At 38.1% G+C, this 18,550-nt stretch overlaps 1 protein-coding gene across 1 annotated transcript; it reads right to left on the bottom strand.

The window, feature by feature from the left end:
• Positions 1 to 529: 529 nt before the first annotated feature.
• Positions 530 to 18,482, bottom strand: LRRC41 (leucine rich repeat containing 41). Its single transcript, XM_015811532.1, has 10 exons — positions 18,285 to 18,482; positions 17,335 to 17,421; positions 15,831 to 15,901; positions 11,322 to 12,525; positions 8,675 to 8,926; positions 7,683 to 7,847; positions 7,357 to 7,455; positions 5,831 to 5,953; positions 3,475 to 3,550; positions 530 to 1,381 (listed from the first exon to the last, which is right to left on the bottom strand). Exons 1-10 carry the CDS (start codon positions 18,394 to 18,396, stop codon positions 1,147 to 1,149), a joined length of 2,424 nt encoding a protein of 807 aa, XP_015667018.1. The 5' UTR covers positions 18,397 to 18,482; the 3' UTR covers positions 530 to 1,146.
• Between the last annotated feature and the right edge of the window lie 68 nt (positions 18,483 to 18,550).

An 18,550-nucleotide genomic window follows, 5' to 3' on the forward strand; every position in this document is an offset into this window, starting at 1 on the left:
TTGCATCATCTAGTTTTAAACCTATTACAGGAACAATTTTTAGATCAGGATCATCTTCAATTATAAAATCAAAAATTGGTATCTGTTTTTACAACAAATCAATAAGTAAAAGGGGAAAGGATACCGTTCCAATTGGGTATATATATCACAAGAAGCAATCAGTTATTTCATATGTCAGTATGTATGTAAGAAGAAAGTAACAAACGATGTATATATGTTTATAAAATTGTTTTTGCTCTAATATAATAGTAATTTCTGGTACACTAAAATCTTTACAAAAACAGAAAAGCATTTGCTTTATTTAACTACTTTCATATATTGAGAAAGATAAATGTTTGTGAAATCTTTGTACAGGAAGACTAATGATCAAGAAAAGAATCCTAAAGGATTGTATTTATGTTACAACAGGTCCTCTGAATTACTGGGATTATATTGAAAAATTAAAAATCTTTATGAGGAGATGCTTGAAATACTATTTTCTAGGACATGGATTAAAAATGGATATTCAGGTTGCTCAATACTGAGCCGTTAATTTAAATAATAATAGGATTATTGCTGTAATGCTTTTTATTTTAACAATAAGGCCTGCATAAATAGTAAACATACTTCAGAAGGCAGAAGTATCATGTAGACTCTTGTTAAAATACAGAAGGCAACTGAACGACATAAACTGTTGTGTTGTATTTGGTAGAATAGTTTAATCTGATCTAGATATTTTCATCTACAGACTACAAAATAGGTTTCAGTTTTAAACTAAGAATGTCTATGGAGATTCTCAGTCATCCAGGTCATAGTTTTCCTAAAGGTGCTTTTTCAACAGGCAACTGGACTTTCTTGTTTTTCTTTGAAGATATTCCGCTTCTCATCCAATAAGCTTCTTTAAGCTAAGTTTTCCATTGTTGTGTTGTTAACTCTTGATTCAGCATAATATCTAACCTCATATTTTACTGACTTTTAACAGTTATTTTGGAAATGAGACATTTCCGCTAACATTTATTGTATCCTTCATGTTAAACAGAGATCAGAGGAATCTAAACACAAAACAATACTGGAAGTACTATTTAGAACTGGTGCTTAAATAGTGTCTAAATCCCAGTCAAAATGTTAAGCAGATTTATTAGAAGACACTCCCCATTAAAGTACTTCTTACATTACACTGATGTAGTCCGCAAAGGCCTGTGATGAGTCCCATGCATCACTAACTACATTGCATATAGCTTTTAGTCTTGAAAGGGCTTCTTGAGCAGTGACAGCATCTTGGTCCAGCCAATTCTGATAGAGGCACAGTTTGGTAAGTTTGATACATTCTCTGCATTCAGCTGTGTAACTTTCCAGCTTTTGGGTGAATTCCAGAAGCCCATCAGGCTTAATACAGTTGGAGCTAGAATTGAAATTAACAATACAGGTATTACTGTACCTCACTGCAATTTATGACCTAGAACATGAAATATTTGTCATAGTAGTTATACAGTAGTTAACAATGTAACAGATTTTGTTTCTGAATCAAAATATGAATGATTACCTTCCATGGTTATATAACAAAGCAGGACTTGAATTTTCATGTACTATACCAGGGGTAGTCAACCTTGGCTCTTTTATGACTCGTGGACTTCAACTCCCAGAATTCCTGAGCCAGCTGGCTCAGGAATTCTGGGAGTTGAAGTCCACGAGTCATAAAAGAGCCAAGGTTGACTACCCCTGTACTATACGTTCATACCTATGGTATGTCAAAACTTATGTTCCCTGTAAGTTAATCATCTGCGCACATCATGAAAAAAGTAGCATGCATATAAATAATAAATTTTAGTTAACATAAAATTCTGGGCTCATGACTCAAGAGGCAGCCTGCATAAGCTTGCTTGGTGTCAATGCAGCACTGACAAAAGTGCCTGCTCCGTCCACACAGCAATGATGTTAAGCAACCCTAAGCCAAGGCAGAAAGACTGGGCCTTTTGCTCGGGGCAACAGGCAGGCAGTTGAGAACTGCACTTGGGGTTGACCTGCTCCTGAATCTCCTGCGCACGAAGACCCACGATCACTGTTAACTTTACAAAATAAAATAAAGTTTTAAGTTAATATTAAAGCTTAATTAAAGTCAGAATACATACAGAGAAGGAAATAATGGCAATGAATTTTTCTATAATGCTTTTCTTTTTTTTAATGCTTTTTCATTATCAATTGTATAATTCTTTCAATACTAAATTCCAAAGGAAATGAAAACAAATGTTTGTAAAATATTGACCATAATCATCTGTTATAGGTGACTAGTATATATATAATCTGTAAGCAGATAGATCCAGTTTGGTGGTTGTAATTAAGACACCTGGAGACCAGGACACTGAGTTCTAGTTCCGCCTTAATCATAAAGTCAACTGGATAATCCTGAGGCAGTCAAGTCTCTGCCCTAGGAATGAGGAACAGGCAAACCAATTCTGAAATATTGCCAAGAAAACTGCAGGGGGCAGTTTCTAGGAGTCAAAAATGACCTGAAGTTGCAATAGTTAACCTGGTTATGTGACATATTATACTTTCTGGTTTCTATATTTTACTGTGAAATACACTGGGAATTGAAGTCCATATATATAGAAGACACCCAGGTTGAAGAATGCTATTATAGTTGCAAGCCACTTGATGTGATTGATAGCCTAGGAAAGAAAACTTGCAGGAAAAAACAGGATTTTTTTTTAAAACTGGTAAAGTGATATTGGATGAGATTATGCAGCAACAAATCATTCCTGTATTTTTTTTTTTAGGGAGGAGAAGTTCAGATGACCTTACACTTTGCTCAGTTATTCTCCATATGTATAGCGCGTGAACTGTAACTATCCTATTAAAGGATTCTTTATCAGACTTTATATATTCCCAATTATCATCTCTTCTGACAAAGATGTTCAGTTCTGTACAGGTAAGGTAGCTTTCACTAATCCATCTTCTAGATTAATTAGATTTATAATTCTGAACTTTCTGAGAATGGTAAACCAACAACTGGGAGGAAAAGAAATCAGGGAATACAATGGACCTCGGTCCTCGTCGGTAATCCACTCTGAAAGGCGTGCCAAATACTAAAACTGACAGGTATCGAGAAAACCATGATTTACCACGTGACCTGCTATTTCAGCTGGAAGAAATAGACAGTCATGAGGCATATTGTCCTTCCCTGCATGTTGACTACTGGGAGAAAGACGAGCGCCAGGACAAGATTTCTACTTCAAAAGTGCATTGAATACCAAATTTGACAAGTTTTGAAGCAGTTGAGTGCCAAGATATGACTGTAATAATCTCCACAGACTGAAATTACGGTGATTTCTTCTTTCAAACTGACACTAGCTATTGAATGCAAAAAGATATTGAAGGTACCAGCTATTGAAGGGGGGGGGGGGGAATGAATGAAAAAAGCATTGTTTCTCAGACTAATTTCATTGCTATCTTTTTTGACATAGGACTGCATGAGGTTACTTCTGTTTACATACATACCTTACGTCCAGATGACTGATAGAAGAGGATGAATCTCCAGCAAAAATGTCAGCCAGTGCAATCAATCTATGATTTCCTAACAATAGGGGGAAATGCCATTTAAAAGCAAAGCGTGAGGTAGATGTCAGAGATAGTCTAAATAACAGGAATATGACAAATGCCTTTTCATTGAAAAAATAATCCTTCAGACAAGTGTCTTCTGGGATGTTTCTAGGTTAGAATGTTTTCTGACGAAATATTTTGTATATTCCATGCTATAAAATACAGATTCATTATTGGAGATTTAGTAAACATCCTCCAATGGGGAAGAATATGAAAAGTGGCAGAAAAACGACTGTCTGGAAAGAATTCTCCTTCCATCTACCTTCCATTTAGAAGTGTGTTTTTTTTCATTCCAAAGGTGCAGAGTAAATTAACATAAATTTCCAAGAACAAATCTCACTAAGAAATGATTAAAATAGAACCTTTAGTAATTGATTGAACTTCTAGGGACCAATTGCCCTTCACGATGCTATAGGAATTAAGTAGCTCCAACAATTGTATTAAAAAAGAAAAAGAGCAGGTTCAGTTTTATTTCTCACTATAATAGTAATCATCTGGCCATTCATTTAGCGACAAACTGCAAGATTATTTATAAATTGCATTTTGTAACCAAAATTTTCCCCTAAAGAAATAAATGTCAAATGCTACGGTAAATATGTTTTAGCATGTGCCCAAGTTGATTTATTTCACTTTACGTACATGCTGAAAACATTTATATTTACTTTAATATTTGACATTTTATGCTGGAACTTCTCAACTACGTTTGGTTTATATGTATAAAACTTTAATATATCAATTTTATTGGTATATTATTGCACTTTAAATTGCATATAATCTTAATGAAATGCACTTCCTAAAGACCCACAGCATGATAGGTGGTTTAGCAATATTTTAAATTAATGAACTGTCACAGAAGTCCCTTTAAGCTGATATTGGCCAGGGGGTTTAAAAATGGGCCTGATTCATCATAGCACCTGGAGCTCCAGAAGCAATACATTCCTCAGTTAACCATGCTAGCTGGGGAATTCTGGGACTTGAACTCTGGGACTTGGAAATCCACACATCTTAATTAAACAAGGTTGAGAAACGCTGGATTAGTTGGTCTTTGTACAATCCTAATTGACACATAACAGTCCTTATTTACTGTACTTATTCCCTATTCCATTTTCTCTTTTTTGTGTGTGTATCACACCTTTTAGGCTGCAAAATCATCATGAAAGAACTGCCTATTGTAGCTTTTGAATAGTATATAGTTGCAGGTCACAAATCAGCACTTAATATCCAGAAATGCTTTCACCGTCTTTAAAACAAAACTAAAACAAGAATCCCAAATCTCCAGCAAAGCAGACACCCACATCAAAGATAAAACTTCTCCCCACATAGCTACTTATAGCTTTTACATAATTACCTGAGAATTTTATTCCTTTTTTTTAAAGCAGAGAGAATAATTGACGTCCTTACCTCGTTTTGCTACAAGCACAAAAGTTGTAATTCTATATACGTGCATCCCATTCTAAATTTAGTTGCTTATTGTAAAATTAGCAATAAAATAAATAAAACATTTTGGAATCTACATACACTGAAAAATTTAGCCAGTAGTAGGAAACACAGAATAGCCTAGATTTGTCTATGGCAATTCTCAGTCGTCCACTATGACCTTGGATGACTGAGAATCTCCATAGACACTTAGCTGTGCACTTTGGGATGGACACCCTTTGAATGATGCAGGAGTATGAACAGATTTCCAGAAAAAATTGCAGATTATAGGATGTGACCCTGAGGGTGCAGATAAACGTCCAAATGGCCTCAATGACTCTCAGAAAGAGTGCTAACGACCAAATGACTGCAAGGAATATAAATCCTTCCATTCTCCACCATTCAGTCAGAACTGAAGAAGCTTCTTGAATGAGAAGCGAAATGTCTCCTAGCAAAACAAGAAAATCCAGCTGCCTTTTGAAAGAAAGCACCTTAGCTCCATAGGCTAGATTCTTGAAAAGGCAAACAAGGAGACTGACATATGCATATAATCATCACTAGATGATGACCACGGGCAGGAACCTATTATGTCAACAGTCAAAGCTAAATCTGAGCCAAGAGCAGCTAGAGCACGGGTGTCAAACTCGCCACGTCACATGATGTGTCACGACATATCATGACTCTTTTTGCATTGCAGGCAATGGGGTGGGCGCGGCTTCGGTATGATGAAACCGGCCCGCGGGCCGGCAGTTTGACACCCCTGAGCTAGAGTCTTAGCTCATTCTCCACAAAGTGAAGAAAGCACTCCTAGAAACTTGCTACATTTCCCACTACATACCAAGTCTATTTCCAGGGAGTTTGAGGGTTGTTAGCAATGAATTCTTCTTCATGGCAGTAATCATTTCAGTCAGAAGCTCAGCTGTACAGTTTTCAAACAGTCGGCAAAATGAAAAACTGACCTCTATGGGAAAACCAAAACCTAAAATTAATGTTAAGTGTTCCTTCTTCCTTTGATTCATTAGGTGAAGTCAGTCTAATTGAATGGACAATGGACAAAAGTTGGAAAGATATATTAGATGATGACTGTACTTGTCAAAAACAACCTGCAGACCTCTGATGTAACTTTGTATGTCAGTAGCATATGACACAGGGCAGCTGGGTTCGCCAAACAGCCATTTTTCCCCCCTTCCATAATGATGTCAGCTGTGGTGAAGTACCAGAGCAGGGGGAAGTGATGATGATGATGATAATAATAATAATATAATAATAAATAATAATAAATAAATAATGTTGGAAGGGACCTTGGAGGTCATCTAGTCCAACCCCCTGCCCCTCCCTTCAGGTCTTTTTATTATACCAACAACCTCTAAGACAACGTTTCTCAACCCTAGCAACTTTATGATATGTGGACTTCAAGATTTGTGAGACTTGAATATAACACTAAGATGCAGAGGTTGAGAAATACTGCTCTAAGTGAATGCAACCCTCAATAGGTTTCGGTGTTTGATGGTAACTCTATACAGAATAGAACAGAATAACAGAGTTGGAAGGGACCTTGGAGGTCTTCTAGTCCAGCGCCCTGTTTAGGCAGGAAACCCTATACCAGACATGTCAAACTCGCGACGTCACATGACATCGCGCAACATATCGGGACGGTTTTTCCATTGCCGGCAATGGGGTGGGCACGGCTTCTGGATGGCGCATCCGGCCCACGGGCTGGCAGTTTGACACCCCTGCCCTATACCATTTTCAGACAAATGGTTGTCCAGTTTCTTCTTTAAAACTTCCAGTATTCGAGCATTCACCACTTCTGGGTGCAAGTTGTTCCACTGGTTAATTGTTCTAACTGTCAGGAAATTTCTCCTTAGTTCTAGGTTGCTTCTCTCATTGATTAGTTTCCATCCGTTGCTTCTTGTCCTGTCTTTAGGCACTTTGGAGAATAGCTTGACTCCCTCTTCTTTGTGGCAGCCCCTGAGATATTGGAACACTGCTATCATGTCCCCCCTCGTCCTTCTCTTCGTTAAACTAGACATACCCAATTCCAGCAACTGTTCCTTATATGTTTTAGCCTCCAGTCCCCTAATCATCTTTGTTGCTCTTCTCTGTACTTTTTCTAGAGTCTCAACATCTTTTTTACATCGTGGTGACCACGATATTAGACCTTTATTAATTCCTGTTCATTTTTTATTCCACCCATGTAGTTGGAAGGGGGGGAATCTCTAAAATGAACAAATTCAATGCCTTAGCCAAATTTATTACTTAGGCTGTCCCATACAAAACTGATAAATCTCTACAAAACCATTATTTGTGATTACATGCAACAGTGGCTATAGGCTTAGAATAGGAAAAACAACGTAATTATACCTTGAAGAATTGGGCTCTGTAGAATAAGGAGGACTTCTTTTGAATGTTCAGAAAGGTTGACATCATGAAAATTTAGTTTCTTCAGGTTTGGGTTATATTCTACCAAGATAAATAAGAACTTATCACATGTCTTGAAACTTTTCACTGATTAAAACTTTCCTCTCTGGTAATGTGAAACAAGCAGAAGATTTCAAACGTTTTGTCAAGTATCTTTTACAGCTTAATTCTGGTCATGGGTTTACACTGCTGACAAAGTGTTTAAGATGTTAATATTCCTGTTAAGTGTTGCTTTATAGCTTACTGCAAGCAAATAACTTCCACCATACCTTTGAGGGCTTGCAGGAGTAGCCCAACCTCTTGAGGATAAGAAATTGCAACACTGTCCAGAGAAAAACTCTTGAGAGACCCTGAAGCTTTCAGTACAGGTGCCAGGAGACTTGTTTGAAGAGGTTCTCTGGGAAATCTGATCTCAAGCTGCTCCAGGTAAGTCTCTAGGTAAAAAGGTGAATATAGCAAAAGAGAACTACTCACAGGCTTAAGTTAGCAAATATGGTTTGAACAAAAATTGCAAACTGAGATAAGCCTAGTTTGTGATACCAATTTGGAGGAATTTCTCCGTCTACAACATGTCAATTCATAGCAAATCATAGTTTAATTGATCAAAAAGAAATCAGTTAAAAAATCTGTGTCAGACAAAGAAGCAATCATAACAGCTCACTTCCAGTCTTATGATAAGTATCAAATATCATATGGCCTGAATAGTGTAAGGGGCAAGGGGGGCTGACTCCAACTTTCTATATACACTGAATTCATAATTCCTCCCCTCCTAAAATACAGCCATTATCTATAACAAGAAACTTCAGAGCGTTTCTGGAGAAGTGAAAAACTTCAATCTCTCACCAGAACAATAAAAATATTTTTGTTCCATAATAATCTTACATGTCAAAATGAATTAAATAGTTGCTAACTTATGATCAAATCGTTTTAATTTTTGTTTCGTTCTGCAACCATTTCTGAACTCGGAGCAACCTTGGTGAATATATATACACACAAACATATACTGTACAAATACGTATATATTCAGTTTGAGGCTGAATCTGAAATCTGCACCCAAGCATATGCTCTACTGATGAGCTTTGGCCCCACCCATTTTATCAAGAAAAGACTTTTAGCAAGATGGCAAACAATAATCAAGGCATTCTTTAAAATGTAGCAGCTCATAAGTATGGTCACAAGTATCAAAAATAATCAAGTCAAAAATAATCAAGTAAAACAAAACCTGCTGTGGATTAGGTGAAGCTGAAGGTCTATGTTGTACCTGGAATTTTTTCTACTAAGGACGATGAGTCCATGTCTTCTTCCAGTTTATTCCACTCGGCTGCAGTTTTGAGATCAAAGCTGACCAAAAGCATCCGAAGCAATGGTACAGCACTCAAAAGAGAATGGACAAGATTCATACATGGAACATGAGCAAACATATCACTGATGCGTACCACACGGAGGCAGTAATCATTGCACTGAGAAAGAATTCGGAGTCCAGAAAGGATGCTGAAGATACCAAGGCCTAAGCCTGAAGAACAATTTTAAAAGGAAAAAAGAGAAATTGAAAATATGCATGCCTAGCAAAATTACTACTTGGTTTCAAATACGTGTACAATATGTTTTAGATATTTGCAGAATGGGCTGATAAAACTTGCCCTAGTCTTCCAGAATATATTATATCTTAAGAGCTCAGAAACAGTATTGGTGGTTTTCCAGTAATCAGATTCTAGTTGCATTTGCATACATAAGGTTGCAGGTTTTATCAATCAATACAACACTACCTAGTGTTAAAATCTGTCAAATTTGCTTTAATTTCTCCAAGTCAATTTTTTTTTTTGGGTGCCTCTAAGTCAATTTTGACTCATAGTGACAGTCTGGATAAGGCCCTGCAGTTTCTTGACAACATTTTCAGAAGTGGTTTGCCATTGCCTGCTTCAGAAATGACTCACCCAAAGCCACCAGCTGACTTTGTGCCTTAGATAGGACTAGAACTCCTGATCTCCTAGTTCAGGGGTAGGCAACCTTGGCTCTTTTATGACTCATGGACTTCAACTCCCAGAATTCCTGAGCCAGCCTCCACGAGTCATAAAACAGCCTATCCCTGTCCTAGTTTCTAATCCAGTGATGGCGAACCTTTTAGAGACCGAGTGCCCAAACTGCAAAACCCACTTATTTATTACCGGGTGCCAGGTGGGCGTGGCTGGGGTGGTCATGGCAGATTGGGTGGGTGTGGCAAAGGTGGGCATGGTCACCTCGATGTTGCTCATGGGGAGGGATGCCTGTGGGGGCTGGGCAGGGTTGGGGGAGATCCAGGGGGTCTCTGGCAGGTGGGGTGGTGGGTAGGAGGCTCATCCTGCGGGGTGAGGCGAGGCAGGGTGGGGATGCCATTATCTCAGGGCAAGGCAAGGCAGGGACCGGGGCAGCTGCTGCCTGACACCATCGGCCCCCACACACAGAGGCCAGCGAGCGCATGGGGGCCTACAGGGGCCGTCAGCAGCCACAGCCTGCCGACCCTCAACCGGCGCACTCTGGGGCTCCGCATCCCGCCACCAGCAGTTCAGAGAAGTGCCCACAGAGAGGGCTTTGAGTGCCGCCTCTGGCACGCGTGCCATAGGTTCGCCACCACTGTTCTAGTCTGTTCCTTAACTACTACAAACCGAATTTCCCAAGTCATAATACATGTGGCTTTTATGGGATTTCTACAATTCAAAATTAATTCACCTGATATTTAGATATGGATTAACAAAGGAGTCTTGGATAAAATATTCTAAAATGGTATGGATATATAAGATTGCAGACTTTTTTTTTTCCTGAAGTTTGCATTAAGATATTTTTGTTTAGGCACAGTAGGCATTTTAGGTTTGCCTTCAATATACAAGGCAATCTCTGAATCTGGCAAGAGTATTTGGACACTGAATTTGGGCTTTATTGTTTAAAATAAATAAACATTTTTACATATACGGTCAGATCAAAAGCTGAATAGCCTGCCCAAATTACCTAAAATGATCTAACTGCTGTTTTTTTACCAGTTCAAATCTCAAGTACAAATTAGCAATATCTCTTAAGCTGGTATCTTGAAAGAGGCCTACTGGAACTTTCTGTATTAACAGAATATTACCTCTTGGTTGGTGGTAGTATATATTCCAAATATCAATTGCTGGAGAACAATGACAGGACAGGATATACAGGTAGTCCTTGACTTACAACCATTCGTTTAATGACTGAAGTTACAATGGTATTGAAAAAAGTGACTTGATTATTTTTGATACTTATCACCATTGCAGCATCCCATGGTCATATGATCAAAATTTGGATGCTTGGCAAATGGTTCCTATTCATTATGACTGCAGTGTCCCAGGGTCATGTAAGCACCTTTGTGACCTTCTGACGAGCAAAATCAATGGGGAAACCAGATTCACTTAACAACTGTGTTATTAACTCAACAAACGCAGTGATTCACTTAACAACTGGAGCAAGAAAGGTTATAAAATGGGGGCAAAGCTCACTTAATAACTGTCTCGCTTAGCAACAGCATTTTGGGGCTCAATTGTGGTTGTAGGTTGAGGACTACCTGTATCTTCACCAACCTGTATCTCAGGGGCATTGATTTTGCTTTTATGAAAAACAAAATACTGGATTAAGAAACTCTTGCCCTGTTCAGTAGTATTCCTACTTTCTCATGCTGTGCATCCTTTTCTAAAAGCAAATGTTTTCCATAATATATCTGAATACTGCAAAACACATGTAAAGAAGCTGTGGCCATCCAGATGTCAAATGTTAAAAATTACATCATTCTGGCTGAATAGAATGGATAGCAACAGACTTCTAATGAGTCCCAGCAGCTGGTGCTTATCCATTTCTGACTGCAAAGATTCTACACAAAGGACTAATATTTGCAGGCAAACATTTGGTTTATCACTTACCATTCAAAGTAAGAATAAGTTTTTCTAAAGCTACCCAAGAGCTCAACAGGTTACCAAGCATCTGGCATGTATTCTTGGTCAGCGGGACAGAGAATATTTCCAATGTGGATACGCTTCGAAAATGGCTAATTGTCTTCATTGAAGTGATCCCAATAGTTCGGGTTCCCTCTAAGGAAACCTTATCAGTCACACTGGAAGCCTCTGCTGGGAAAGAGGATTCATTATCAAAATGTTCTTCCTTGTCAACATTCCTTATTTTGTGATAGAATGCCATCTCCTCCTCTTCCTTTGCAATTGTGAAGACAAAATCATACAGGTCTTCCATCTCGGTAGTGATATTGCTAGTTTTCTGATGGATGCTGTGCTTCTTTGTTATTACAGCTTTGCGCCTCTTCGGAGATTTTCCCAAAGCAAGGTTGCCTTGAGATGGATTTGTTGGGGAAAAGCTAACAGATGCTACTTCAGCACTAAAATCATCTGAGCTAGCATTGTGTGGCCTGTGACTTTTGTAGGAACTGTTACCCAGTTGGCAGTCTGGTGGTTCACTAAAGCTTTTATTGCTGGTTCTGAATATCTCTCCAGCATCTTCAAAGTCCAGGGAAACTTCTTGAGGCACGCTGGGCAAGATTTTCACATTCCTCAACTCATTATCGCCAAATTGGCCAGATGCTGCTGTAGGAAACAGTTGGTCTGAACCCAAAGGAGGCCTACATTCCTGATCCAGCTTTTGGCTCTGTTCAGTCAATTTGTCTCTACACAGATGGCAAAATTCTGCATTCATTAATGTCTTACTAGGATTCCAAATCCCAGCACTCATTTTCAGAATGAGAGCTAGAAGTGCTTGGTCAGGATCAGGCCATGAGTACATAGATAGGTAGTTTACTGCCCCATGATGAATTAGACGATGAAGGAATAAACTCAATTGATGTCTAGTAGACAGATTGGTGGAAAGGAGGTGACGGAAAGTCAGAGTTCTAAGTGAAATAGCCAAGTTTTCAAGGACACACCGATTGTGTTGAGCCATCAGCTCTGAGACACCCTCAAGCATATTGTAAATAGTAAGCTCAGATATATGTCTTGAAGTATATAGCAGGGGCAAAAAACAAGGATCACTCAAGCGTTGATGTGACGACACATCCAAGATCCCGCGCAGCACATTTGAGAAGAAAGTTTCAAGGAACTTCTTCCTCCAACACTTGATATTCTGTAATCATATGGAAATAGATGCAAGATTATATTTAGATATACTCTGGAAAAAGTACTTCAGACTTGGATCAGAGGTATATTTCTGGGTTCATACCTGAACAACTGATTACTTTTTAAAATTTAAATTTAAAAATTTAAAGGTTTACTTAGGATTACATAAATTGGCTAAATCAGCAGTAGATGCTATGCTCATGAGTCCACTACTACATTCTGATAAGTTGGCTAGCCAGGTTGGTGATCCCATTCTTTTGAAATGCCCTTCCAGGAGAGGTGGGTCTAGTTCAGGGGTAGTCAACCTTGGCTCTTTTATGACTCGTGGACTTCAACTCCCAGAATTCCTGAGCCAGATGTGCTGGCTCAGGAATTCTGGGAATTGAAGTCCACGAGTCATAAAAGTGCCAAGGTTGACTACCCCTGGTCTAGTTTCTTCTTTGGTTATTTCAAAAATGCTATGAAAAACCCAGAATTCCTGATTATTTAACTGAATATTGTTCTGCTCATCTTTATTTTTAAAAATTGATTAAAATTTCTGCAGACTATTTTAAGTTCTCAAGGCTGTAGATAATTTTGTAAATGTTAATAAAACCTTACTTGGGGTGGGGAGAAACTGACTAATATCTGTTCATAAAGTACTTTTTATTTACATTATTTCAGATTATCTTGCCTAGCAATGTACTGTAACTTCATAGAGTGCACAATAAAAATCAGGATGGTTTCAGGCTGTTTGTTTTTCATAAGGCATTTGTAGTGGAGAACAGTGGGCTATAAGCCAAGTCACCTGACCCATGACAGCCAATAGAGGAAAAGAAGGAGGCTCTCTCAAGTTTGGGGTGGGAAGAATTTGGTGCTTTTTGTGAGGGAGCTGGCTGAGTCTTGGATGAGGGGGTGACTTCAGTCAGGCAAGGTTAAAATTTATTATTAGATTTTTATTATCTCTTCCTTTCTCTATCTCTATTTATTTATCTGCCATGCTTACTGCTCTTGCCTATTTTCTCAACAACACCGACCCTGTGAGATGGGTTGGGCTGAGCGACAGAGTCTGTCCCAGAACCACTAGCTGGCTTTCATGCCTGAAGCAGGCCTAGAATTTATGGTCTCCTGGTTCTGCTTAAATCCTGGAATTTGATCAGTTGCCTTTTCTCACCCATCTCAGCTGGGCTGAGCTATAGATTCCCAACGTTTTTATTTGCTTTTCCCTTTCAGTATTTAGCCAGATCTAGGGTGGGCCAAGGCTTTGCCTTAAAATCCTCAGAGAGTTGGTGTGGAAGAAAGAAACAGGTTTATAGAAAAGAGGGGGTGGCAGCAAGGAGACCTGTTTTTTCAATTTTCATTTCCCCCCTGAGGCAGGGGATACCTTAGGCCTGAAGAACCTCAGAGAAGGAAAAAAAGAGGGCCTTTCCCCCTTATTACAGCATTGAAGACTAACTTTAATTTGGAGCCATATGGTTAGGCGGGCTTTGCCCTGTTGGGTTGTGATTTTAGCCTTGAGAGTTGTGATTGTTATTAAATGATGGTGATTGTTTTTAATCCTTGCATGCCATTCAGAATCACCTTTAGGAGATGGGCAGCCTTATAGATTGTATAAATGAATGAATAAATAAAGTAGATATAGCATCATTACTCTGAAGAACAATAGATGGAAGGCCTGATAGACTATGTATGTATGTATGTATGTATGTATGTATGTATGTATGTATATTGCCTGACATAAAATACACGACCACCAGGAAAATTATAAAACTATAAAAAGTTTTAATGGAATAAAATATACCTAGCTTTCGCTGGCCACTGCCAGCATCGTCAGGGTAACCTCCAGAAGGTGGTGACGCTATTCATAAGCATTGCGCTGTATGTATGTATGTATGTATGTATGTATGTATGTATGTATGTATGTATGTAACAATAAATAAATAAAGTAGATATGGTGTCATTGCCCTGGAGGATAACTAACTGAAGGAAACCCTGTGGAATTTTGGGACCAGAGCAGTTAACAGTTAAACAGACACTGTGCGTAAGGACTTGGTGGAAGGAAGTTTCAAAGTCACCTTTAGATGGATGCAGAGATCCAGCTATCATATTTGAAACTGTGACTCCTCTGACAGAATATTTGACAGAGGAAGAGTCTACAAGGGTGTGTAAGAAAAAGGCTATTAAATCCAAATGTGGATTGGAAAAGATGGAGGAAAAACTGCCTTCAAAGATAGTATATAGTATATAGTCTTTTTGTTTAGAGTTTAGTTCAGACCTACTGACTTGCTCTTGTTCCTTTTTTTACCTGTAACTAGTGTTAAAATTTCATGTTCAAAAAGGTTTTGCCCGCCATAGACATAATTGATTCCTTGTTGCAATTATGGTGATTATAGTTTAGGACAGGATCTTGTTTTCTTACTATTTCTTTCTTAGCATTTGACTTTCAAAGATCAGCTGCATTCCACTGCAGAGTTTATATCTTTGAGGAAGAAATGTGGTTAATTTATATGCTGCTGAAGTGGTCTCAGAAGCATTTATATGCTGCTAGAATGGTCTCAGGAGTGAATCTAAAGCAGAGGTCCCCAACCTTTTGGGCACCAGGGACTGGTTCCGTGGAGAGAGGTTTTTCCACGGACTGGAGGATGTGTGATTTTGTGTGCTATCTGCATCTTGTGGATGGGGCTTTGTTTCTTTGTGTAGCCCGGTTGCTGGCATGCCGCAGCCCGGTACTAGTCCACGGATCCGGAGTTGGGGACCCCTGATCTAAAGGTTTGGGTGATAGCAGTATATCTTGTTAGAGAATTTAGAGATGGGATTAGGCTATCTCTAGATTTAAAAAAATTGAATTCATGACAGTTAGGGGGAGCCTGGAAACCTAAAAGTCAATAGTAAAAATGTTACTTCTGAAGATAGCCTGATTTCACCATAGAAACCATGATGCAGTTATATTTGCATATTCTTTAGCATAAGAGTTTTGGCAACTTTGTCCTGCACCTTAGCCTGTTTGCTAGTTAGGCACCATACTTGATTGAATGTTTATTGTTTTACAATTGCAAAAGAAAATACTCTTGTTTTTCTACTATTGTTTGGTTAGTTGGGACAGCCATTGGGCAATAAACAAATGTTTGGAAATTATTATTTCTGTGACAATATACAGAAGAGGAAGTTAAAGCATGGCAAATATTTGAAAAGCATTGAAGGACTGAAGTGCAAAATTTAAACAAAAACAGCTATGGGCGATCCCTGTACAAGAGATTCTATGAAGTTAGCCATAAAGGTAAGAGCATTATCCCATTTGCTATATCAATTTTACAGTTTATATCTTTAACCCACCTCTAATCTAGAAGGTCTTGTTTTCATGATGTCAAACCATAGCTTGCACCATATTGGTTCAGTTGAGAGTCCTACAGAAATAAATAGCATGTTTAATGTAAATATTAAATTAATAACTTTCATTAGTTTTACAACAATAGTTGTGCAGCTACTGATATATGTTTTGAAACAAATGAAGATTGCACCTATATATACATATCTGAGAGTACATCCCATTGATCTCAAACAGGTTTACTTCTTAATAGACCAGACATGCCTAAAATTGTAATGTAAAAATATTTATGCACACACACACACACACACATGAATATCTTTAAAAAATCTATAGATGTTCAAAGCATCTACCTCAAAGCAGGAAGTCACACAAGTATGTTGAAATATTGCTTCAAAATTTAAGCTAAAAATTTGCACATTTTGATCTTATTTTATTGTATCTTTTGATATTTAATGTTGTAGTATCACATGTTACTCATACTTGTCTAACTGGCTACCATTCAGGTGTGTTAAGCTCCTATTGTTATCATCCCACAGAAAACGCAGTTAAGAGATGGACAGGCAAAGTGATGCCTTTCATATGTTTTAGCTTAATAACTCATTTAAAGCAGCACTAGCCTAGAAATCATGAGGCTGTGAGTTCAAGCCCTGCCTTAGGCACAAAGCTGGCTGGCTTTCCCTCAGCCCTAGGAAAAAAGCAGTGTCAACCATTTCTGATAATCTTGTCATGAAAACTGCATGAACTTGTCCATGCAATTCCAGGAGTTAATAATACTTTGAAGGCATACCCACACTGTCTAGCCAAAGATACTCAGAACTGAATTCTGAAATACCCAAACATTCCAGATTACTCATCCCCATAGAAAAACCTAATAGCATCTGCAATGATTGGTGAAAGCAAGCTAGAACTGTTTCCAGCAATCATATATACCGCGTAAATAGTGGTAAAATACATTTGAAATGAGCTCAGAGTAAACATTTAGACAGGATAAGTATAAGATTTAAGTGACTAGCCAATGAGGTCCCTGCAGCCAAGTATTTGACTATTATAGGATTATAAGAAAGCAACTACTCATTATACCATTCTGTTTTCTAAAGTATGATTTGTGCTCAAAGTTCTGATGAAATTATTTTGCATTTACTGCAACTTTTACAAAAACTAAACATCTTATCCTGGTCTATTGGCGTCTGGCTGATATAAACCTGAACTCAGTAACATAGAGAATAAACTGCACATAACCTCCTTGAGAATATATCTTATTGAAATCTATTATAGATTTCAATAAGAAGTACAAAAGATTGCAATCTTATTAAGAACAAGAAACATATTTATTCAACTTTGGATATTTTGGGGAAATAAAGAAATAAATATAAATGTTTGCAAATCAATAACATAGTTCTGCCATGCATGAAAGTGGAAACTATATTTCCTAGGATAGAAACTTACCATATTAATTACCATCTGGCCTTCCTTGTTACTTCCTCCCCATATGAAATAATTGTAACTGACCTTTTTTCACGGCAGTCTCTTCAATTCTTTCCAGATAATAGATGTTCAATAGAGGCAAGATACCCTGGAGTATAGGACCTGGAAGTTCTTTGGTGGGGGAAAACCAATATAAAAATGTATTTTAGTGACAAAGAAAGTGGTTTAAATGAATTGATACAAGCACATTTAGATAACGCTTATAGTCCAGGACTGAAACTACTGACAGAAGGTAACCACCAAACCATATTCATTTTAAAAACAGTTTCAGGATCTTTTCCTCTATCTTGTGAATGTAAATCTTAGAATATAGCTATTATACTAGTAAGTTATAATTTTTCCTTTACTTCCATTATTCTCTATTACCCTGTATTTTTTAGACGACAGTTTATCTCTTTTACAGTATATAAGCCTCCAATTGTTTCTATTCCTTCTTATATTGTTTTTAACAAGAAAAAGGGTTTAAGGGAAAGATTTATCCAATGCATTTTATCTCATGATGCTAGGAGCTCTGAACCTGAAAGTATCTCACTATATTATAATTCCTGTCTAAATATGACTTTAGCTTTCCAGTCTAACCAAATTCTAATTCTGTAAATGGATATGGATTTCCACCCTATGGGAGAATGTACAAGTAATAACAACTGACATTTATACTGCTACTTTACTCTAGAATTCTTTTCCATCTTATCCAGCAGGATTTATTCCCTTAATAGATACTATATCTGAAGGATAGCAGACTTACAAAAATCTCTAAAGCATGAATTTCTACAGGATTTTCCTTCCCGATTGTGGTTGGAGCATCTCTGTATATTGCCTATTATTGTGCATGCTAAAGAAACATTTTAAGGGCATCTCAACACCTTTACCGGTCCCTTCAACTGGGCAAGAGATTTTTCCGTGTCAAAAGAGATCTGTTTGGCTGTGGGTCACAACGAGGAGACAAATACGGCTGAGCCCCTCCTCCATCTTACCCCAAACTTCTTTTTCAACTTGTCCCATGATGGAGCTGACTACCGCCCCACTTAGCTCAAACAGGCGGAGGGGATTCTCACTGCCGACTTCTTCCTCAGATTTGATCTCCATATTCTTCGGGCGGCAGGTCTACTACGTTTAAAAAACAAACCCAGAAACCACACATCCTTTGAATGACGCCATCTTGGGAGGTCACTTATTGTTATGCGGACGCGTATGATGCTGCCATGCTGAGTAGGTCGAGCGCCCTCCAGCGCCATTTGGT

The sequence above is a fragment of the Protobothrops mucrosquamatus genome, unplaced genomic scaffold (assembly GCF_001527695.2).
Source record: "Protobothrops mucrosquamatus isolate PMUCROS unplaced genomic scaffold, P.Mucros_1.0 scaffold44, whole genome shotgun sequence".
NCBI classification, from domain to species: Eukaryota; Metazoa; Chordata; class Lepidosauria; order Squamata; family Viperidae; genus Protobothrops; species Protobothrops mucrosquamatus.